Here is a 23,631-nt window from a genome sequence, read left to right on the forward strand (position 1 = left end):
TGCTCTAGCCAAACATAATAAAAATTTACTCTTCAAACTCTTTGGGTTTTGTTTAAATTGTGAGGTTAAAAAGGGGAATAACACATTTGCCGGAGCACAAGATGATTTAACCAATGCTTAATATAGACATGGTGCATCTGATTCAGCAGATATGCAGCAAATTATTCCAGCCCAACGAAACCACCTATTGAGAAATGGGCATCTTATTCCAGCTCACCTCCCACGTCTCAGTTTTCGTTTAGCGGGGAGTGTGGCTCGGATATTGAGTGCTAGAGCACTGAAGTGGGGGGGGGGGGGTTGAGCGTTGAAGAGCAGATGGGAAATTTCAATGAGGTGGAAAATCCACATCATGGATTTGCAGAGCATCGGTAAAATTGGTACAACAGCACCCTCGTGTGGCTAGTCCAGGAAGCAAACTACGCCGATTTTGTACACATTCCTAGTATGTGACAGTATTCCTCATTATAGTTCCATCTATCTCCGGATAACTGTTGGTCACTTTTCCACAGCACTTGAGTGCATTTAGTGCACATTTGCTGCTTCATATTTCTTGCTCTGCTGCTCACTTTGAATTGCGTGACGATTCTCTGCATAACTGTCATTTTTATAGCACTACGGGGTCACTAGATTTTTGCCTGATGACTCACTGCATCATTTTCACAGCTGTCAGTGTTCAGTAATACAGCACTATCTGGAACCTGTGTGGCCCAAAACAACCATACTCCAACCGGAGAAAACAATATTTTTGGTTTCTGAACATAGATGAGTCTGATTCTGATCTCATGGCTACAGCTGCCGTGAAAAACTCACAAGACTTCCTGGCACTTAGAATGGGTTTAATGGAAAACCAATTTAAAAAAAAAAAAAGATGTCTGTGTAAAAAAACAAAGCACTTTATTACAATTAGGTTGAAAAAAAATGAAAACACAACTACTTTACAAGTACAAATGTTTTTTTTCTCACTGATATTTACATTTTCTGACATCAATAAAAAAAAAAAGGATTTATGATGAAACCCAAAAGTACTAACGTACATGTTTACAGTGTATTTTGTTGGAATAAAAAAACAACCAAATAACTGAAGGAACGTGCACTACTCTCCTTTCAGTATCTAAACACGACAAAGGAATTTGTTGACATGCAAGGGACTATTTAGTAATACACGTTTGACAGCTCCATATCAAAACGCCTCAGATGTCCAACAGGTTCTCTCGGTCAGGCTGGAGGCCAGACAACGACTGTGTTGTGTTAGAGACATGAGGGTTCATTTTTTTTAGTAGGTGTACTTTTCTTTTTGTATTTAAACATTTAGAAATACAATAAATGAACAAAGTCAGAAACCCACCACGGTGGACGTCTTGACAAAATAGGATTTCAACATTGGAGAATATAATGCTGACCGACAGGATTCTGTATGTACAGTTGTTATTGGTGGTGGGCTGCAAAAGAACATGTTAGTGCAAACAGGGTGCACTGCGGGGAAAAACTTCGATTGAATTCACTCCCCCCCCCCGCCCCCTAACTGCTCCCCCCGCTGGGCTTGCCAGGCGGTTTGGCCCTTATGCCACCCTGGCGAGCTTGACCTTTGGCAGGCTGCTGGGATTGAACGGGCTGCGAAGCAGAAGAGTCTTGCTGGGCAGGGCTGTGGGGGGGCGGCGTCTGAATCTGCGGTGAGGCGGCCGCGGTGACCACCTGCTGCTGGATCAGCTTCTGCTGAACGACCTGAGCTGTAGTGGTGCCGGCCGGAATCATCTGCACCTGGGCTGGCGCTGATGTGGTCAGCGTCACGGTTTGAGGCTGCGTTTGGATCTGATTTGGATGAAGGGAAACACAACCAAATAGTAGCGAAGACACACATTAAAGTGGTACTTCTACTCATGAACTTAATTGGTTCTGCGATCGGGTTTGGAAGTAGAAACATTTGTAAGTAGAAGCGACGTTTCCCATAGGAATCAATGTAAAAGCAAATAATGCGTGCCGGACTATCCGTATGTCGCACTTTTTGCCCTCTTATTCTGTGTAAAACACACAGAAAACCAAAACAAGTTTCATTTTGGGATTTTCAAAGCTCTTTAACAAAAAAAAACTTAATGTCACTTTATTCTTTGCTAGCTTCTAAAGATGGAAATGGCCAAACACAAAAGTGTGCTTTTCATGGTTTTATTGAAAACAAGCTGGTACTGCCGCAAGGCTACGGCTTCCGCCTTTCACTCAATGCGTGTGCACTACTTTGGCACAACACCGGCCATACTCCTTCGCGAGCTTGATGATATGCATGCATTTGCAATGCTCCTTTATGATTTCGAGTTTAATATCGATAGTCTTAGTTTAGTAGGAGACATGCTCGACTACACAGTTTTTATACTGCTAACGTGCCGAGACGAACAGGGAATTGAGAGAGCAAATGGGACAAGGCAGAGGGGAGTGGTGGCTGGTGCGTTGGTTTGGAAGTCGAAAATTAGTTCATAGGTAGATGCACAAAAATTGTGAGGCTCCAGTTCGTATCTCAAAAAGTTCTTAAGTGTAGGCATTCGTAAGGAGCGGTATCACCTTTTACTATTTATTTTCGTATTATTTGCTTCAATCCAGGACACATGCCTTGTATGGTTTGAAACTCAACTATACTAACTCAAGTGACTGAATGACTCCCTCCATCCCTATTTTCGCTCGCTCGCTCGCTCGCTCCCTCCCTCCCTCCCTCCCTCCCTCCCTCCCTCCCTCCCTCGCTCCCTCCCTCGCTCGCTCACAATGCTGAATGAAGATCCTACCTGCTGTGAAGAAGACACAATTTGCTGAATGTTAGCCACGGTGGGCTGCTGCTGCACTATTTGTGGGAGCTTTGCGACCTGTTCAAAATGAATAACAGTCAAACAAGGAAAACCACAAAAGTTGATCACACTGAAGTACAGTACCTGGATTTGCTGAGGTCCCGTAGCTTTCTGCGTCTGAGCGATGGATGTGGTAAAGAACTGGGGCTTGATCCCGGGTTGAAGTTGCGTGGTGGTCGTGTAGGTCACCTTCTGCTGCTGCTGGTTGGGCTGGGCAGCCTGCACCGTAACCTGCTGTGTGCCAATCTAATGAGGAATGGCATAACAAAATGTTTAGGATGGATATGAAATGGCTACCCCCCTGCTCAAATGCTGGCTTTCGGTGATATAAAATACATTATTTAAACTCATTTGGGAGGGAATTTATTTATTTTTAGAGAGAGAGTGATCATAGAAGTGTGCGCTCATATCTGGGAATGAAGCTTATGCGCTGCCCCCTCCAAATTAAAAATCCTTTGTTAAACCCCAAATTACAACGTTCTAGGCTTTTTGTGAGATGTTCAGCATTACCACTGCAAAGTTCTGCATTAGAGGAATCTCTGTGTTCAAAGGTATCAGTCGAGAGGGTACAAAAGAACTTCTTTGGCCGTAATTACCATGCGACACAATGAAGATAGTCATCGTTGTCAAATAGAAAAAATACGGCACAACTGTGACATTAGCCAGAACTAGAGGCCAACAATGACACTGAGGTCGCTGCCGGGATTTCTGGCAAGTATCGGCAGTTTACTAAATGTGACCACAATCACCTGCTTGTCATCCTCCTGTGCCTGGGATATGGGGTGGGTTGACAATTTACCTCACTAAGGGGTAAAAAAACATCCGTGAAGCTTTCCAAACTTAGTTAATGCAGACCCTGGTTACCTTCTGTTGCACTGTTGCCTGTCCTTGTGGCTGTCCCGCCTTCTGCTGGGCCGCCTGAACGGCTGCCTGTTGCTGCTTCTTCATCTGAAGCAGCTGTTGCACCTGCATCTGCGGGAAGGACGGCGTCAGCACAGGACCACCTGATCAAGAAGAGAAAGTTATATTTAGAAGCATGACAGGCTAAGGCTCCTTGAGGCATTTTGGTAACATACCCGTTTTCTGGGCCTGGCCAATCGCCACGCTGATGCCAGCTACAGTGACCGGCAGAGTGGTGACACCGGCAGATGATACCACGGCAGGCACGGAGACCACGGGAGGCTTGGTGAGGGTCATCTGGGCCGTCTGGCCAGTCTGGGCCTGAATCTGACCCTGGGTGGGTACTCGGGTCTGCAACGGAAAACAGAAAGCATGTTGAAGAACGATAAATGAATGTGCACATTGTCCATAAATGCATGAAAAAATAAACCATTTAAAACATCTATCGTAGGACAAATGTTTCATATATGCCAAATTCCTCAATATATCACACAAACTATTGAGAATAAGACACATTTACCAGTCTGGCCACCTGTAGATTGGTCACTGTGGTGCCTGTCAAAACAGAACCGGGTCTTGGTGCCGTGACCGTTGCTAGCTGAGGATTGGCTTGAGCTGCCTGTGTGGGCTGCACCTGGGCCTGCTGGGCTCCTGCAGCATGCTGGCCCTGAGCTGCGGCCGCCGCCACTGCTGCTGCAACCTGTTGCTGTTGCTGCAGCTGCAACTTATGTTTGTGCATCTTTAATAATTCCTGTCAACACAAATCCTTGGCATTCAATGACAACTCCTCGACTTGAAATGTAAGAAAACTCAGCTTTAGTTTTTGGTAAAACCAAAACAAAAAATGTTGGTATTGTTTACCTGGGGTTTGCTTACGGCTTTGATCTGAGGAGAGGCAGCCTGCTGCTGTTGCTGAAGTTGCTGTTGACGAATCATCTGCAGGTGAGCCGGGGTGAAGGCCTTTGCTTGGGCAAGCTGCATCCCTGTAGCTTGGCAGAGTACAGCACATTCAAATCAGTGAAAGAGTATGGACTACTGGAAGGGAGAGCTGGGCCAATGTTCAACATATACATATGTATATTTTTTTCCCACATATTTATTTGTTCCCCAGATAATGAAGATAATTGTTCCATTTGGAAGAACCATGCCCTTTCTGTTGAGACATGTAGTGTGTGTAAACACAACCCTTTAAAATGCAGTATGGTATTTAAGAATTTATCATGAAATGAGCCATCAAACTGCACAACAGTCTGTCATCAAAGACCTCCAGCTCTTTTGTGTCATTTTCTCATGGGTTATGCTGGCGAGGCAAGGCAACACCCACAAAATATTTGCAGTTCAGAAGCACATACCCTCAGTCAATAAGGTTCAATACGTAGATTTATACCTTCTTTTGTAATATTAATAGTCACCATTTTTCTGTTTTTTTATTTCTTCAGCTCGATTTCTCTTGTCATAAAGAAGAAACACATTGTGAAAAACATTTCCCTCATGTTGCCTTTTACTGAGTGCGCACTTATTAAGAGGGTCTGCAACACTGGCTAAGCTTTTGTAAAACAACTCCTCTGAGTTTGCAGGCATGTCAGTGCAAGCAGTACAAGTCAGCAAGAACTCAATAACAAACTGCTTACTTAATGGGCCAGCAATACTGGAAGGGTAAAATGAAAAAAAAAAACGGACACTGAAACCAGTTCATTACCTTGTGTTACTTGAGTGACAAGTGGGCGTGTCTGTGCTTGGACTGGGCTCAGAGTGGTTGAAACGACAGTCGATGCGGTTACCGGGGTAACTGCTCGAACGCCCTGCCCAGTAGCTATGGCAACCACTTCGGCAGGGGCTGCAGCCGCTGTAACTGTTCTCTGCTGGCCGTGGACTACCTGCGCTCCAGCGGCAGGACCGGCGGGCTAGTAGAACAACAGACACAGCTTCCATAAGGACATCTTTTTCTACAGTGTGACATTTGTGTCATCGTCATGACTCACAGAAAGGGTGCCTGGTATGACTGGAGATGCCAGGCGTTTGTTGGCTTGGAAGGGACTCGGAGGTACTCCAGCAACCGTGTTCACAATCACATTACCCCCAACAGCGGCTGCAAGACCAAACCAAGAGCGCGTATTCAACTATGGCAAAGGCAAATGTCCTTTATGTGAACCGTATATCTACTACACACCAGCCTGGATGGTGGTTCCAGCTGCGGCGTTTTTGATGGCTCCAGCCTGAAAGATATGACAGGCATGTATCGGCAGCTGCACATTTTGGACCCCACTAAAGGGGCCAATTGTAAAGGAGGATTTATGGACTGGTTCTCACCAGAACAGCTGCATTAGGAACCGCAACAGCTCCAGCTGCAGTGGCAGCCTGAGAGATCTGAGTCTGAACTTGGGCAGCTGCAGAGGTCTGGCTCGGTGTCGTCTGGCCTTGGGGAGCTCCAGTCTGTTGCTGCGCTAGCTGCTGAGCCTTCTGTTGCTCCGCCAGGGCCTTCGAGTACACATACAGTACATATTGATTCACTATGAGTACTCACTCATCAATACCGACTACTGATACCTGAGGGACTTAGATACTGTAAATTTCATTTAACACAGTGACAAAAAATGTGACCTTTCTTTTTGACGCAGATGACTGATGTGCCAAACTGCCAACTTGAGGAGGATTTACTCAATGTCAGATTTTATTTGCCTTGGGGTTTTGTAAAGCGCTTTGGGCACTGTATGGTGTAGCTTAAGCTGGTATCGGTACTCGCTCATCCCTGGATCAATACATTTTCTGAACCACCTATCTTCACGCAAACTCAGAAAAAAAACTGAAAGGCTAGATACTATTATAGATATGAATCCAAAACTTCTGCACAAGACATTAAATTGATAAAAAACGCATAGCAAGAAACAAAAATAGGTACACTGCATTTCCTTTTATGTCTACTGGATACAGTGCAGCCATACCACTTTAGCCATACGTGCCTCTATAAACATTGCGCTATGAAAGTGTCACCACTTTGTGGTTAGTTAATTAGGATGCAATCATGAGCCAGCATATTTACAGGTTTAGAGACGCAACTATGTCATAAGAGCAGGCTTTGGATCATATAGCCTCAGATGCTTTGCAATACAAAGCAACAGAACAGGCCACTGAAGTCATAATCGTGCGACACAGCCAGTAGCTGACGTGATAATCTCACTACAATGAAATTTGTTGGCAACACTTTCAATACTTCTTTGTATGGATTTTAGCAATAGTGTATCAGTCATGGAAATTCTCTCCAACTCCTCTGTAATCCTGGCAATTACCTTTTTCTCTTTGGCGATCCTTTCGGCACGTTGAGATGCCACCTGAATGGGGGGGAGGGGCTTGTCGTAGCTTATCCCACTGCATAAAAGGAATGGTTGTTAGGTTTTACGCTGTATTTTTTGATTCATACAGCATGCTACAAGAAAATCACAACAGAAAGGCTACCTTTCTGCCAAAACAGAGGCGTGTTTGGGATTCTTCTGGAATGGATTCATGCCAAGCCTGTAAGAGGAATGGATTTAAACACATTCAGAGTTTGAAATGGACACTTACCAAAAAAAAAAATGAAATAAAACTCGTTCCTCTCGAAGTATTTATGGTAATATTTCATTGCTTAAGTTCATTTTGCCTGATGCTGTACTCACAAGGGCTTGATAGGTGGGCTCCTTTTGCTCGCTATAATTTTCATGAGCTCAAAGCGGCTGTTATAGAGCTGAATTTGAGTGGCGTTGTCATCTTGCGTGTAGATCTGGCAGGTCCTTAGAGGACGACTATTCTTAGACTGAGTGAAAAGACAAGCACGGAATAAGAAAAGTTTAGTGAATCTAATGGTTGAAGAATTTTAAAAAATAAATAAAAGAGAATATCGCACCTTGTAGATGCTCTTTGTTTTCTTCTTAGGGTTAGCCTCAAACATCAACTGAAAATATTACAGATATTGGTTAAAATATGACAAATGGTTGTTTCAATATTCAGTTAAACAGTGATGCACTGAGATGTTGGACTACCTTGCCCTCTTCTCTGGGAATGATGACGTTCTCGTAGCGGCTACGACACTGCTTAGGAGAGCGGTAGATGCGGCTGCAGGAGTTCACCACATCACTCACCAGATCCCAGTTGGGTGTGTGTGCAGGAGACACGATAGTCAGGTTCAGGGGCAACTCGAGTAGTTGTTTCACAGCCTGTAATAAACAATTAGTCTCAGAGTCAAAATAAGCAATAAAATGTCTGTGTTTCACCTAGATGCAGTCAAGGGACGCTTGTAAGATACATCTCCCCAAGAAAGAGACTAGTGGGCTGAGTACCTGAAGTAGAGCCCAGTCTTCACTGATGAGCCACTCTGGGTTGTCCTGACCAGCCTCCATGGTGGGTTTAACCAGTGAAGGCAGAGGCTTGGCGAAGGGTGCCTGCTGCTTGAGAGAAAAGTTCTTTTTCTGGTCTTTCCCTTCTCGGCGAACCTTCAGCATGCTGGCCTTTTCGAAAAGGGAGCGTGGTGGAATTACAGTTTCCCCATGGCCCTTTTTCTTCTTCCTAGCTGCTGCTGAAAGAAAAAAAAATATTTTCACTAGGAAAATTAGTGGGGAAAGAAGGCACCAAAATGGTGCAGGAAATATTTGGGCAAATTGGTTTGAACTAAGAAGTGTAGAATAAAGACAGTGAGAGTAACATGATTAGAGCGTCCTGTACCTGAGGGGTCCAGTTTCAGTCTCTTGTGCTCCTTGCGGACATAGATTGGAGGTAACTTGGCCTCAGGAATGGGCGTGGTGTCATACATCAGACACATAACAGAGTCTATGTAAATATCATTGTCATCCTGTGGTGGTGTCGGTGGAGTCCAAACCTATGTTACCAACGAAAAAACACATTGTTTTACAACTGACAAAGAGAAACTCAGGGTAGGGAATATGCCCAAACACACACAAAAGACATCTCTTACCGGCATGATTTCTGTATGTCCATCCTCAGCAGTAAAGACATACTCCTAATGAAAATAAAGGTTTGACAATACTGTGAAACATAGCAGATAACCGGTTGTGAAAAGCAAGATTTAAAGACCAGTCACCATATTGTAAGCGTCTTCTCTTGTGTAGGTGAAAAGCTCTTCGCCTCCCTCCATCAGCTCTCGGTCCTCCTCCTCCTCTTTCAGTTTCTGCAGTTGCTGCAGCTCCCAGCCCCTCTTAGAACACGCCAATCGCTCCTGAGCAGAATGTCACGAATGAGTTACTCAAAACACTAGGACTGTATTGCCCATCTGGAGAGTTGAAGAGTCAAAAGCAGTCACGTTTGCATTCATTTGAATGCCGGTTCAATTTTGTTACGATTTGAAACGCCAGCTCAGATACAACGATTAGACCATATTTCATACGTATACCACATGAGCATCAAATTGTGTTACCTTGAGAGCAGTTTCATCGTCACTGATATGAAGGTACTCCAGGTAGTTCAGAGCATATCTTTCAATTGGAGTGAGCTGTTTGAAATAACGCAGAAACAGAAATTCATGATCGAAATAATATTAAAACTGCTTCTCTCTATTTGTTCAGTGACAAAATACAATCAAGGAAGGTACCTACCTGTTCCATAACTGCATTCAACTGATCCATCTCAACAGGCTCTTCTTTAGTCTGGCACTCTGACTCGTCAGCCAGTTCAGAATGCTTGCCTGTTATCTGTGCATCCTCTACTTTCACACCGTCTGCTTCTGGTGAATCCTCCAAGTTAATACTATGGAGAGCTTGGATGTAGGGTCTAGCTACTTTTGGAGAGATGGTCTCGAAGGCTGATGGCTCCTGGTGAAGGACAACAAACTCCTCCACCTTTTCCCCTGAGCCTGCCTCCACCTCAAACAAATCCTGGATTGTCCGCTAGAATTAGGCCAGAAAAGAGTCATTTACCATAAGTAATCTAATAGGTATGTATTTTGTAATAAACTGGCAAAAACAGCTCTTCTGAGAGTGAGGGACAAAATAAGGATGAACTGATCTTACTTGTGTGAGGAAAGCCAGAGTATAATCAGTGCCCTGTGCAGCCACCTCTCTGATTAGGTCCTTGGTTCCATTCTTTAATAGTTTCTCCTCGATCGAGTTCCCACTCTCCAATCTGAGCAAACAAACATGGGAATGTCTTGACAAACTCCCAAATTGTTGAGGTAGTGGACATAAACAAATATGTATAAAACAAGAACTGGTGAGTTTGCACAAAATACATTACCTGTAAATGTGGATATCTTTAGCGCGCCCAAGTTTGTCACACCATTCCTGGGTGCGAGCATCCATGCTAGGATTTAGGTCTGTGTCGTAGAAAATGATGGCATCTGCATCAAGCATAGTTCCGACTGAAGAGCAGCAGTGGTTTGTCAGGATGCTGCAGAAAATTGGCCTGTTCCTGTTGAAGGTCCTTATGGTCTCCTGCAAGGAGAACAGCATGTGAGTGTGTGTGGGGGGGAATCTTTCAAACAACAACACAGCAGCAGCACCAACAACGGTCGGGGGTTATAGCTATATTGATGTGTGCAACAATTTTGGCCCCGTGAGGAACAGAATCCAGCAGGGAGGGAATCGTGCACAATAATATATCCCCTTGAGCCAGAACTCTGCACTGTCACTGGGAGGTTCTGGTGTTAGACGGGGAGGCAACAACCTCTAACATTCCATTACAGTCTGTGACCGTATGCGATTTGCTTTTACACTATTGTATTGTGTCAGGAGGTTTCAAATTCTAGAAAGAAACAGCTATGTCTCAATTACATTAAAAAAAAAAAAGTGCTACATGAGATGTATTGCCCAACACAACAACCTTTTTTTTTTTTGTACCTGTCGTTCATCTGGAGTGTAGCTTTCATCCACACGCACATAAGTGAGCTGCCTATAATCGAGGAATGCCTCCAGGATATCAAGCATCTTCATCATCTGAGTGAAGATGAGGACACGGCGATTGTCTGACCTAAGCTTCTGCAGCAGAATGGCCAGGGCTTCTAGTTTGCCTTTGGATGGAAAACATACACAGTTAATATCCTTCTTAGGTTTGCCTTTCACCCTCTGCACGACATGCACTTTGGGGGGGAAAAAAAATGAAAACTGAACAATATCAGTGTAGATACGCAACAGGTGGGAAGAGAAACTAACTAACCTGAATCCATCTGCATTAGCTGATGATCCGGAGAACAAAAGTGATGCCTGGCCACCAAGTGGTGTATGTCACAAGCATGGGAAGCAAAGGATTCCTGCAGGTGACTGTGGAATAACCTTTGTTTTATGGTATAAGGGGTGGGAGGATTGGCTGCATATAACTGAGGCGGTGGCGCAACAGCTGGAGGCACCACACATAGCAGCCTACATGGTGAAAAGGAGAGGTTTTTTTTAGCCTTGGATCATTATGACAGGTAAATGCATGATTGCACATTTTAATCTATGTAGAATTTCAATTATGATCACATTTAACAGTTTATTTTATACTACAAGCCATAGATAAATTAATGCCCCCCCTTGTAATATACAATTCCGTTTTCTTAGGCACTCAAGCTTCAACAACGTGATAAAAAATGTAAGCACCCTTTGCCAAGGCTGTTGGTGGCTTGCATTCGATTCTCAAGAGACAGCAGAGCAGACTGCAGTGCAGAGGTGGTTGCCACAAAGGTGTTCTGGGCCCTGACGCAACTCTCCCGGCCCACCCACATCCATCCTCCTGCAGTCAGCGCAGAGTGGCCAGGCTCTGAGCTCACAGTGCACGCCTGCAACAAGTCTGACCCATATAGAACTCGGCGGCTGCAGCGTCGCTCGTTTGCTTCAAAGAGAAGGCTCAACCGCTGCTTAGCCTGCCGGGTCTTTTCTTCGGAAGACTCCTAAAGGAAAATGACAAGGCCGCACATTTTTTAGATTCAGTACAACGCATTACAACTGGCCCATAGTTTTTCGAGCTGTCTCTGAATTAATGTACATACCTGTGAAGAAGGAGTCGTGAGCCTGTTAGACGTTGCTGTGGCATTTGTTGTTACACCTATTCCAAATATACTGTATGAGCTGAAGGACACATCCTTGCAAGTCGCATTCTATTGCTAACCGTTGGGATAAAATCGGCTTCGAAAGACAAAACGTATGATATGGAATGGTAATGGATGAGTCACCTTGCTGGACTGTTGGTAGAGCTGGATGAGGTGCACTGGGTGAAGCTGAAGCATTGGAGTTAGGGACAGCTTGTGCCATTGTTTGCATAACCATAGAACCCTGGGGCCTGATGATTTGCTGCCCAGGAGCTGACACAATTTGTAGAATGTTTCCTAAAAATCAAGCAATGACAATGGGTGCTGATTTAAAGACATGACAAAAAAGGTTTGTTATGACTGTCGAGGGAAGCGGTGCCAATATGTTCAGGCTGATCTGATGCTGGTGCAATCAGTTAAATGATCTTTTTAGGACAATGGCTGAGCGGTACTAGGAACAACAGTTTGTGATGATTGAGCTCAAGTTGCTACATACACTGTTAATACAATGCATGAATGCATCATAGCAACCAATTATTTTTTTTAGCTCAAGTTGCTACACTGTTAATATATGAATGCATCATAGCACACAATTTTTTAAACAAAAACATGACGACAGCACAAATCACAAGTTTAATGATGAAACCTGGCCATATGTCATATTAACAACTTATGTACCTTGGAGCTGCAAGGGCTGTCCAGTGGTGAGCTGGCGAAGTTGACTGGGGGACAACGTGAATTTGTTGCCCTGAAATTGCAGCGTGACAGGAGTCTCTGGCTGGGAGATACGATTCTGACTTCCAGCTATGTTGGCCAGCTGAGCAATTTTCACTGCATCCCCTCCTTTATTGAGAAGGAATAATATAAAAAGAAACAAAATATAGCAACATAAACTTCAGAAATACTGAGCGGAACAAAAGGTGGGTTGATGATTAAAGAGTGCAGGGATTTTTTTTTTTTTTAAAGTTGTGTAGTTAGTCGAATCTCTTTTTTTTTTTTTTTTTTAATCGTTTTTGATCAGGGGCGGCTCGGTGTCGCACTGGTTAGCATGTCCGCCTCAAAGTTAGGAGGGTGCAGGTTTGATTCCACCTCCGACCCTCCCTGTGTGTTGTTTGCATGTTCTCCCCGTGCCCGCGTGGGTTTCTCCGAGCACACCGGTTTCCCCAAAAACATGCTTGGTAGGCCAATTGAGCACTCCATGTTGCCCCTAGGTGTGAGTGCGAGTGCGGATGGTTGTTCGTCTTTGTGTGCCCTGCGATCGGCTGGCAACCGGTTCAGGGTGTCCCCCGCCTACTGCCGGATGACTGATGGGATAGGCTCCAGCACGCCCGCGACCCCCGTGGCGACAAGTGGTATAGAAAATGGATGGATGGATGGATAGTTTTTGATCAGAGGAATTGAAAGTGGAAGAAATCAAAATTAAAAAGCATAACTGCTCTACTTTTCTAGTGCATATTTAGCTAAATCCGATAAAACGAGTTGATTTCTTACCTTGAGTTGCTGTAGTAGCCGCAGTGGTGACTGGGGACTTTCCTCTTGCCTGGGCTGAGTTGGATGAGGAAACAGAATTGGTTGTAGCAGAAGAGCTTGTTTGAGGATTTTGTCCTACTGCACTTGTAATGGCAACTAGCCGCCCTTCTGGCTTTGTCCCATATTGCACTGGCTGGAACAATCTAATTAGGTAAAACATTACAACATCACAATGTCAAAAATCTTGTAATACTCAGTTGATTAAAAAAAAAAAAAGTTCTCTTTCAAACCTCATTGGTTTTATTGGACAAGGCTTGGGATGTGGCGGTGGTTCGGGACCACTGTAGATCTCCTCTATGAGCTGTTGTGTGACCTTTAGTTTGGGCATTACTTCTTCAATCTGGTACCGAGTCAGCTGATTCTCATTGCTGATCAAATCAAACAGGGACAGGGCTGTATCCTAAAATGATAAAGTCAAGGACAAGAGACAATGATATTGTCACATATCAATATCATAAAATACTGCAATGTAAAAATAAAGAATGGTAAAAAGAACTACGATGCTACGACTATCATAGTGTAGCAATTTTGGTACTGAGGATTAACAGTATCTGAAAAATGATATGTCAAAAGAATATAGGTGAGGTACAGATGAATAAATCCATAGGTTGAACAGGTCTTTAATCTGCCTAACTATTGTAGAAAAAAGACAGAATCTGAGAATCTGAGTACAGATAAAAAGTGTATACTTTGTTGGAGTCATCCTGCATTGCTTCCAGTATGAGTGATGGGCAATTATATTGCAGAGGAGTACAGAAGAAGGAGCTGCTTGTCTCTCGAGGTACAACCAAATCCGGGTGGTTGCACACACGCTGCAACTGCATCAAGACTTGAAGCACGCTGACAAAATGGCCAGTCTTCAGAGCCTCCTGGGATCTAAAACCAAAGCCATCAATGAATACGTTAATTTATATGCCTAAGTCTATAGTCAAATTGAAAGGCGATAGAGGGAATTTATGCTGTAAAATGTAAGTAGTCAAAATCAAAAGTGCATCAGTACTACAATTAAGAACTGTTCCAATTTGACTTTGTTAAAAACACAACACAAATTGGTCCTCTGCGATGTTCCAAGTTGACTGCTTTTTTCAATAAATGCTATTACAGAGGTGAAAACGGTCACAAAATGTGAATCATACGTGTTATTTCCTTGAGGTTGAACAAGCAAAAAATCTCACCCAGGTTGAGTAAGGATATCCTCATACAGGCTCTTCTGTCTGCCAGAGAGGCGACACTTCAGGATGTGCTCATACTTTTTAGGCAACTGCTTTTCCACTTCCCGTTTGGAGCGCCTCAGAATGAAAGGCTGAATCATCTAAAGGTAAGATTAAGTTGGTAATGCACAACAAATTCAGCACAGTATGTAGAAGAGTTAAACTCCAAAGCTATTGTTAGTATTTAGTATACCAACCCTGTGCAGACGAATGACAAGTTTGTGACAGTAGTCCTGATTCTGATCAGTGCCTGCCTTAACAGGGAAGTCAGAGTAGGGCCTTGTTATTCCTGGCATGAGGAAATGGATCATAGTCCATAGCTCCTTTAGAGTATTCTGTAGTGGGGTATTGATGAGGAGGATCCGCTGCACACTGTACAATTCACGAGAGAAAAAGGGGGGGGGGGGGGGGAAAGTACTTGTGACACTGTACATTATCACATCAGTTAACAGATTCAAGTGATTGTGAAAGAATGTCACAAACTCAAAATGGCAAGAAAAATAGTGCTGCTCACCTTTGAAGGGCAAATATGGTTTCCCAATGTTTTTCAGTCATATTTTTGATGAGTTGCACCTCATCCAGAACCAGGTGTCTCCACTTTTGCCTCAGAAAATGGTTGCGGTCCTTCATCAACAGCTTGTAGGATGTTACACATACATGGAAGCTGTTTTCTTCACGCCACCACTGGAGATCAGATCAGCACAGATGATACGTTTCTTGATAAAGTGATAATATAATTTTCATTACCACAAAAACACCTACCGTTCTCTGTGATTTACGGTCTCTCTCCGTTCCCAAATACAAGAGGATTTTAAGGCCAGGACACCAGCGCTTAAACTCCACTTCCCAGTTGAGCAATTTGCAAGACCTAACCACAATGAGGTGGGGACCCCAAATACCTATAGGAGAAAAGGAACAACATTTATTACATTAGATATGATACATTTCCAGAAACCATGCAAATAACAGCAATAGAAGCATACCCTCTTGGCCAGCTAAGTGAGCCATGTAAGCGACGGTTTGAACAGTTTTGCCAAGGCCTGTTTCATCAGCGAGGATACCATTTAGGTGCTTCTTGTATAGGTTTACCAGCCAGTCAACACCAATTTGCTGATATTCTCGCAGTGCGCCGTGTAGTAAAAATGGTGCCGGAGTCAGAGTCTAGTAAAATAAAACAATGACAACATCAACCAAAAATATGTGAAATGATCCGTTCAACCTGTCTATGGGTTAACTTACCGAGGAAGTGGACTTGAGGGTACCCTTCGGCAGAAGAAGCTCGGTTGCAGCAGCCACCTCAGATATGTCCCTTGCAGGTTTCCCTTCAGAATTGCAAGAAGAGGTCTTGTCGGGACTACGAAACTGGTCCACAATAAGCAGAGAGTCTATGAGAACTGCCTCAGGTGGACTCCTAGCAGGACACGTTATTGCTGAAAATCACAGAGCAATAATTTAGGAAGGAAGGACAAATAAATACATCTGCAAAAAATGGCGGTATCTTCTGTTAAGGAAATAATAATTCACAATTGCCAATGAAATACCTGGGAACTGCAGGCAGAATAGAAACAGAAAGAAGACTACAATGCCTGGATAAAAAAATAAAAAAATCTCATCGATCCAAGACATTTTCTCATAAGTTTTGACTTTCCACTCGCCAGATTCTAAGTTATTTCAGTGACCATTGTGTTTTTTCCCCCTTTTTTTCGGTCCAAATGTGTAAAAGAACAAATAAAACCACACAAACATAACATTTTTTTCAGAGCACACTGGCACCTTCAGTCTCTTCATCATCCTGATTACTTGACGGACTTGGCTGAGGCCACTCAAAGCTGTCAGCATATGCACCGGCATATTGCTTCCTCAAAGCATCCAGGGGCAACTCAGCTAAAAAATTACAAAAAAGTATTCAAGTAAGAAATACTGTCAAGTATAGAATTTTGATATACAATAGCACCCTGACTCACAAGTTTAATTGCCATGACCATGCTCTTAACTCAAATCAACTTTATTGATGTGAATGGATGCCAAAAATGCATTCTGGCGCCTCCTAAAATAAATCGTTATACAAATTGTTGTTTCTATTGTTGTACGATAGTGTATTGATGTGAATTTAAGTGGAGCGGCTGAGAGTGATTTGTAGCTCTCCTCCATAAAGGGATGTTTTTGGGACAAGTTACGACAGAAAAAAACATCACATTTAAAGTATTCTCAACATAAAACTGAGTAGGCTTCAAATAATTTTGATGGTACACGAATACTGACTCATATTGTGGGTGGTTTGTATGGTGCACTTACATTAACACGAACATATATTGTACACATTGGCTAAATTCACACTGGACAGAGAGGCATAGAGAGTAATTACCATCTTTGGCAAGCTCAACCAATTCTGTTTTGTAATCGGCTTCTCCCTCCGTAACTTCTTGTTCCTCTATTGTGCTCTCTTCATCTAGAACACACACAAAAAAGATATTCAGGAATTTTACATTAGGAATTTGCCCTTCACACCACGTTATTTCAATTCAAAATAAAAATACAACTTGATTGTTTAAAACATACCCGCTTCAACACTCAAAGGTGAATTAGACTTTCTTTTTCTATACACACAGTGTCGCTCCTAAAAACAAAAATATAAACAAGATGTAAAATGGGATTTTTATACGATCATATTTGTGTTCAAACAGCGAACATACCTCTTTATCAGTTGTCTCTCCAACAGAGTGACCTGGTACAAGAACAATTTCAGTTTGTATGTTTATTATGCTTTCTTGAGTATAAAAAAATAAAATAATGAACTGAATAAGCCGTACCTTTGATTGATGCTTTCTGTAAACTAAGCGCTCTAATCCTCTTTTCATTAATTTCAAAGTGAAGTTTAATTTCCACAACCTGACAAAAAGTGACGCATTAAAAAATTTTCAATGGGATCTGATAAATTGGTAGGACTGTAATTGTGAGTGATGATTGATCATTACATTTCAGGAAGCATACCTGCTCAATGTTGGACCAGAAGAATTCCACTTCTCTGGCAATTGTGCCGGCAATGTGGCGAAGATGAAGTTCCCTTTCTTTATTTGACCTCTCTTTACTTTTCCTTTGCTCTTGATGGTAACGTGCACATGTGCGTGCCATCTGAAACAGAATGAAAAGATATTTTGACTTTCTATTTCAAATTCTGAAATCTAGAGACTCTCATACCTTCTTTGCAGCAGCCTCTTTCCATCTCCTCTCCTGGACAAAGTCAGCGGCCATCCACTGCATCTCCTCCAAGAGGTAGTCCCAATGGGACTTTGGACGAGAGGCCTCCACAACTTTGGGAAGCCTACTGGCTGACCACTGGCCATCCTTTCTTAGTTCAGAGATGCGTTGGTGCACTTGATTCTCCTAAGGATGAGGAGAGGAAAAAAAACCAAGTCATGATCATTTAAGACTTGAAAGTAATAATTTAAAAAGTTCATTCAACTACAGTCGAAACAAAAAAAACAAAAAAAATCTTTCTCCAATGACAATACAACACATCTCTATTTATACAGCACTTTGACAACAGCTGTTGTTGTAACAAAGCACTTTACGTAAGGTACAACAAAATAACAATACAACAGAATACATCACATGACTAGAAATGTCTTTAATCTGTTGCAGGCTTTAATGTACTTTTTAATGAAGATTTACAGCTTAACCAAATGCTATTAAAAGTAACTAAATGGCTTTGCTTCCACTTTTTTCCTCTCAGTTATGGTGCTCATTCCAGTGTACTTGCGGATGCTATTGTGAAACCTACCAGTTTAGCTTGCTCCACTTGTTTATCTTGAGAAGCCTCCTGCGATGACTGCATGGTCGTGCTTTGACCAAAGCCGCTCGTTTTGATGCCGGAAAACCCATTGGTTCCTGCCAGTTTGGACTGGGTGCTTGGGTTTGTATTGGTAGCAGGAGGGCGCAGAGGACTTGTTGGTTGAGTGGTGGGAACACAATTAGAAGTAGGAACGGGAGTAGACGACATGGAGGAGAGCGATATTGAGTTGGTCATATTCCTTTGAATGGGTTGAGCTGACTCTGCACCAGGACGACCAAGAGTCACCGTCTACGGGGAAGGAAACAAATCTCAAGATTGCATCATGATTCAAAAGCGAACGCAAGTGCAAACTGCATATGCATGTCTTCGGGCGGACTGACCGCTTGCCCTGAGGGTAGCATTGTCTGGTTTTGCTGCTGCTGGGGAGGCAACTGGATATGCAGACCTGACTGCATCTGCTGTTGGAGCTGGGCCTGGAGTTGCGTGTGGGGATTTACTGCTGCCATGATTGGGCCACCCGTCTGCACTTTCACCTGCGCTTGGAGCTGACCAGCAGCTTGGACTGTGCTCTCCACAATCTGAGCCTGCTGGGACAGCGTCACTGGGGGGCCAGTCATAGGGAGGGCTCCTTGCGGCAATCTGCCTGGCAGCTGAGGGGGTGGCGTATGTAGGCTAGCTGCATTTTGCACTGGAGGTCCTTTGGATGGGTCATATTGTTGTTGGTTCTGCTTCTGTCCTGCAATCTGGACCACTTGCGGTGAAGGCGGCATCCCGCCTAGACACATTAAAAACAAATTATAGAACAAACAAGAGAGTGATGTAAAAAGAAACAAAGATGTTTGTATTTCCTTATAGTGACTTGAAAATGTCTGCTCTTGCTAGGATATCGATTTTAACTGAATACAGGTGTTTGGCTTAGCTTTCCCTGAATAATAGCAGCCAATAGTGAATTCAATAATAATTTCATGTTTTTAATTGGAGCTCCTGAGAACAGTGCCAAATGAAATAGATGAACTTGATTGAACAGAAGTATACTACTTCCTGATGATAAACTAATACGGCAAAATGATTACAGAAGAAATGAAATTAATGTGGTCATCTACATGTCTCTCAAACAAAACATTACATAGATTAATGCAAAATCAAAACATTGCATTTCATGTTGAATATGGTACTTAGAATGTCAAAAACTATAGATGCAGAGAGGTTTTGAAAGAGTAAAAATGTTCAAACGGTAAAGGAAAATGGGGGAAATTACACACCAACAAAAAGACAGCAAAAGGAAAAGGGAAACAAAAAATACAAAGCAGATGCACAAAAACGGCATGTTTCACATGCATGAAAGCTATGTCATTCAAGCAGTACTCAAGGCATCTGAATGCCTCATATAGCAGCAAAGCACAGAGATGAGCGAAAAGACAAACGTTGGGTTTTGCAGACAGCGGGCCTGAGCGGAGCTGTGCAATCTAAAGCAGCGCCTGCCTTACCTCCCTGCACGTCTCACCACCAACACCCGGCCCTGACACACCCACACCATCACAATCGCAAAAACCTGTCCGCTGAACACAAGTCCTCCATATGATTCCCCTCCTACTTAGACTGAGGGAAAGAAGCCAAGTCAGAACAAAATGCCATGAAGTAAAATGAAGGGAAATCAACTCAATGAGACCATGAGACACATGAAAAGGTTTCGGAATGATGACTTCGAAAACCTTGTTGATGCATGTACGACTGGAGAGTGAAAGACTTGGCAATGGGAAAACCAAAAGACATTGTGACATCAAATGGAGTCATTCAGAGGGCAAACCCACAAGAAAGTGTGCTCATTCCCACCGGGTTCCCACTTTCTTTGATCCAACTGCAGTTTAACCCACCCACCAAAATAAAAAAACAAAACATCATCACATGACAGTCAGTCAAAAATCAAAATAAAAAAAAAAAAAGAGAAAGAGATGGATGACAAAGGATGGCCCAGAACACGACAAAAGGAAAATGAAGAGACAAGGCATCTTCCCAGTGTGTGATGACTATTCTTCACAGTTGGCAAATCTTCTTCCCATTTCATCCTGACAGAGTTGAGAGTTCAGAGTGTAGTAGAACTAAGCCTGCATTTCCTGAGGAAGGACTGCTGAGAAATCCAGCATCTGAAGGATCAGCTGAATGATGCTGCCCGAAGTTTATTTGTCAAAGGTGACTGTTTTGGCTCAGATACTTAAGTCTTCTTCATGTGTAGAAAGGGAATCATCCGGCAGCATGAGAAGAAAGGAGGGCCTCGTTGTAGCACCCCTACCTTGCGCAGTTGGCATAAGCTGTTGGAGTGGCACGCCAGGCGATCCTAAAGGAGCTACACCAGGATGCTGGAAAATCAGCCCATGGCGACCAACGTCAATCCGGGATCTTTTAGCCTGATCTGGGATTTAAAACACACAATACCCTCATAACGGGGGAACACAAGTACTCTGCACAGGGCAATGACCTTGGGAAGACCTCACAGGCCAACTCGCCTTCCTCGAAGAAAATACTTCAACATAGAGCGCTAGTAGAGGATGCCAAATATCTAAAAGCAGAAGCCATTAAAGGGAGAAAAGAAAAAGAACAAAAACCAAAGCAAACGGGGGAAAATAGCAACAGACAGGAGTTTTGGATCCTCGCCCTACCTGCTTGCACCATCGCCTGTTGCCTCTTGAAGGCATCCATCTCAGCGGGGTTGCCAAGCGCGCCAGCTGGCCCTTGGTGACCCTGTCCCACGGGAAATTCAAGGGAGATGTCCTTGTTGGCTATCCATAATCCATCGCAGACGGTTTCACATAAGGATTGCATTTATTACCTGAAATTGCTGCTGGGTAGAGAACGCTGCAGATACATTGGGAGGAAGCTGTGTTGCTATGGCAACAGGCGTCACTGCTTGGCCATCTTTTCCTGTGCCAACTTTTACCTGAGAGAAGCAAAAAGTTTTAAAGGAGCGCTATTCAAGGAAAGGAAAAGGTTAGCATTCCAGTCTGCAAAACGCATTACCTCATCGTTGATAACCTTAGATTGTTCCTCCTCTTCCTCCTCCTCTTCTAGATCTAAGTCGTTCTGTCTTAAGTAAGTATACAAGGGAACACAAGGCTTCTTTTTGAAAGCCAAGTAGTCCATCATGTTTCCTTGAAGATGCTGAAGAAAGAAGAGTTCTATGAGGTATTCTTTGAACACCTCCTTTAAACTGTCCATCTTCTTGGCATGGTGCTCTAAGCACTGTTTGCGTAGCTGGGCAATCTCTGGAGTCGAAGGAGGAATCTCCTCTAACCTCTTTGGAACCTGTTTTTTAACAGTGCCGACTGCAGTGTTGGTCGCCGCAAGCGGATTGTTGGTATTTGCTTGGGAGGGGCTGGTGAGGGAGGGGCTGGAGGATGGGATGGTGCAAGGGATGGTAAAAGATGCCGTGGGTGAGGATCCAACCGCGGCAACTACTCCCTGTGTAGTCTTATCAAATATCACAGGGCGTGCGAGCTTTCCTTGAATGATGCTGCTGATCTGTGGAGGTAGGTTAGAAGTGGTAATGTGTGCAGTGCTGCCCAAAGTGGAGAGAGCAGTACTGGTTGCCACGGGACTTTGAGGTCCAAGATGGTGAATGGTGCCTCCGGTCTGTGAGTGAGGCTGAGAAAGACGGCGTTCCCGAACTGAACCTGGTGCTCCTGGAGAAGACAGTTGAATTGGACCAGGTGTCCCCTGTGTGATCTGGGCCAGCGCTGTGCCATCCTGGTATACAAAATGCCCCGTTCCCGATGGACTGCCTAAACTGATTTGACGCACTACCATACCTGCCTCAACAAACCGTGTCGGGCTCTGCCCGCACACACCAAGGGCAGCTGAGGGGGCTCCAGGCCTTGTGACGCCTTGCAGTGAGACTGGGCTATGCTGGGTGGGACTTTGCGGCTGCATGGGTTGGGGTAAAGGCGACGTGACCTGGATGTAGGATGATGGCGCGTGCTCAAACCTCCATTGTGGTGTCGTATGCTGGAAGCCGGGGGACGCCGGGTTTTGCAGGGGAAGCGGAGTTAGGGTGATCTGCTGGTTGCCAGTCACCATTTGTCCCACATTTTGTAAAGTGATGTTCATGTTCTGACCAGTCACTGGGCTGCGACTCATGATTATCTGATAATTGGGAGATTGGGGAGCTGATGGGCTGGCAGCAGAAGAAAACGTGGTCACGGGTGACTGAGGGTGAGCAACAGTAGTTTGTTGCTGTGAAGCTGCCATGGTTGCTTGCTGCTGCTGATCCTCAACTTCTGAGGCACTAACAGACTTGGGTCTTTGGAGTTGTCGTTGAATATTCTGCGACCCACTTCCATGGTGCATTGCGTGACACTCTTACACTAGCTCTCTCAATCTGTCGAGAAAGGTAGGGGAAAAAAATGAATAAAAATTACATTTGAAGGCTTTTATATATATTGTTGCAATGTAAATGTCAGATTATATTCATGACAATTTAGCTTTTAAAATGGAATTATGTGCTCAATATTAGAACATCTTGAAAGCTTTGTTGTAACCAGAATACTGTGCTGCACGTCTTCAACTGAAGGCCCCACAATTTAATAACTGCAATAAACTTGCATAGGAGATACATGAAATAACGTTATATGTATGTATATAGGTATGTATATATTTTTTCTTTTACTTGCAAAGGCCAATATGCATTTAAATGTCCATAAGTCTCCATAGGCTGGACACTATATTGATTCGGAATACTAACAATGTCAGAGTTAAGGGTCCTACGGTAGATCTTCTATCAAAATAACGAAATCGCTCAGGGGCGTAACGTTAGCGCTAGCCACCCGGCGAACACTTCATGTACTTCTATTATTAAACATGCATGTTTGCCAACTCTGACAGTAAAGATTTAACGGTAGTACACATACACTGTACATAATATATAGCCAGACCTGGTACAATGCTATTTCTGCCCACAGAAATACCCTCGCTACGGTAAACGTGCTAGCAAAAGCTAAAAGTGTTAGCTTGTTATTGCTAGAAGGCCAACATTTACGAAGAATATATTAAACCGTATATGCTACATTACTTACATGTTACGGGTCTTCTTTCGTCGTTTAATATTACCTACGTCATTTTATAACAAGATCGATGTAGTAACAAGTATTAAACGGCGTATATGAATGTAACAATATTGCTAACGGATATTCAATGTTGGAAGCTAATTTCATTGAGCAACATGGCGACCACAGCGACCTATGGCTTAACCCGGTTGTAGTTCCGTTGTACAGGAAGTTGAGGGCGAGAATAATTTGCTGTTGTTCATATTTTATAAACATTTTGTGTATGTATTTTTTGGGTAAAATCTTTTTTTTTTTAATAAATAGCGAATATTTTGTGTTTGCCATG

At 43.5% G+C, this 23,631-nt stretch overlaps 1 protein-coding gene and 1 non-coding gene across 5 annotated transcripts; both read right to left on the reverse strand.

Moving 5' to 3' along the window:
* Nucleotides 1-823: 823 nt before the first annotated feature.
* ep400 (E1A binding protein p400) lies at nucleotides 824-23,536 on the reverse strand. Of its 4 annotated transcripts, none has more exons than XM_085909121.1 (53): nucleotides 23,316-23,536; nucleotides 21,265-22,621; nucleotides 21,077-21,184; nucleotides 20,907-20,988; nucleotides 20,540-20,659; nucleotides 18,630-19,024; nucleotides 18,238-18,537; nucleotides 17,655-17,840; nucleotides 17,448-17,588; nucleotides 17,267-17,345; nucleotides 17,150-17,181; nucleotides 17,016-17,073; nucleotides 16,822-16,905; nucleotides 16,230-16,340; nucleotides 15,696-15,886; nucleotides 15,440-15,617; nucleotides 15,219-15,355; nucleotides 14,971-15,140; nucleotides 14,654-14,828; nucleotides 14,421-14,557; nucleotides 13,935-14,121; nucleotides 13,476-13,645; nucleotides 13,207-13,388; nucleotides 12,394-12,558; nucleotides 11,860-12,012; nucleotides 11,677-11,732; nucleotides 11,288-11,577; nucleotides 10,866-11,068; nucleotides 10,550-10,719; nucleotides 9,948-10,144; nucleotides 9,725-9,836; nucleotides 9,311-9,601; nucleotides 9,133-9,207; nucleotides 8,800-8,934; nucleotides 8,674-8,718; nucleotides 8,424-8,577; nucleotides 8,042-8,274; nucleotides 7,745-7,918; nucleotides 7,609-7,656; nucleotides 7,382-7,518; nucleotides 7,182-7,238; nucleotides 7,016-7,094; nucleotides 6,039-6,206; nucleotides 5,899-5,944; nucleotides 5,711-5,817; nucleotides 5,428-5,632; nucleotides 4,590-4,717; nucleotides 4,249-4,479; nucleotides 3,905-4,079; nucleotides 3,693-3,832; nucleotides 2,913-3,074; nucleotides 2,769-2,846; nucleotides 824-1,809 (listed from the first exon to the last, which is right to left on the reverse strand). In XM_085909121.1, exons 2-53 carry the CDS (start codon nucleotides 22,588-22,590, stop codon nucleotides 1,519-1,521), a joined length of 9,054 nt encoding a protein of 3,017 aa, XP_085765247.1. In that variant the 5' UTR covers nucleotides 22,591-22,621; nucleotides 23,316-23,536; the 3' UTR covers nucleotides 824-1,518. The 4 variants fall into 4 exon arrangements, with proteins under 4 accessions (XP_085765247.1, XP_085765248.1, XP_085765245.1 ...); XM_085909122.1 differs by having other exon boundaries at nucleotides 4,590-4,711; nucleotides 8,042-8,277; XM_085909119.1 differs by having other exon boundaries at nucleotides 8,042-8,277.
* On the reverse strand, nucleotides 10,242-10,369 carry LOC147057871 (small nucleolar RNA SNORA49). Its single transcript, XR_015065969.1, has one exon. It is a non-coding gene; the product is annotated as a small nucleolar RNA SNORA49 (small nucleolar RNA).
* Nucleotides 23,537-23,631: the final 95 nt, after the last annotated feature.

The sequence above is a fragment of the Syngnathus leptorhynchus genome, chromosome 4 (assembly GCF_054491065.1).
Source record: "Syngnathus leptorhynchus isolate UIUO chromosome 4, UIUO_Slep, whole genome shotgun sequence".
NCBI lineage: Eukaryota > Metazoa > Chordata > Actinopteri > Syngnathiformes > Syngnathidae > Syngnathus > Syngnathus leptorhynchus.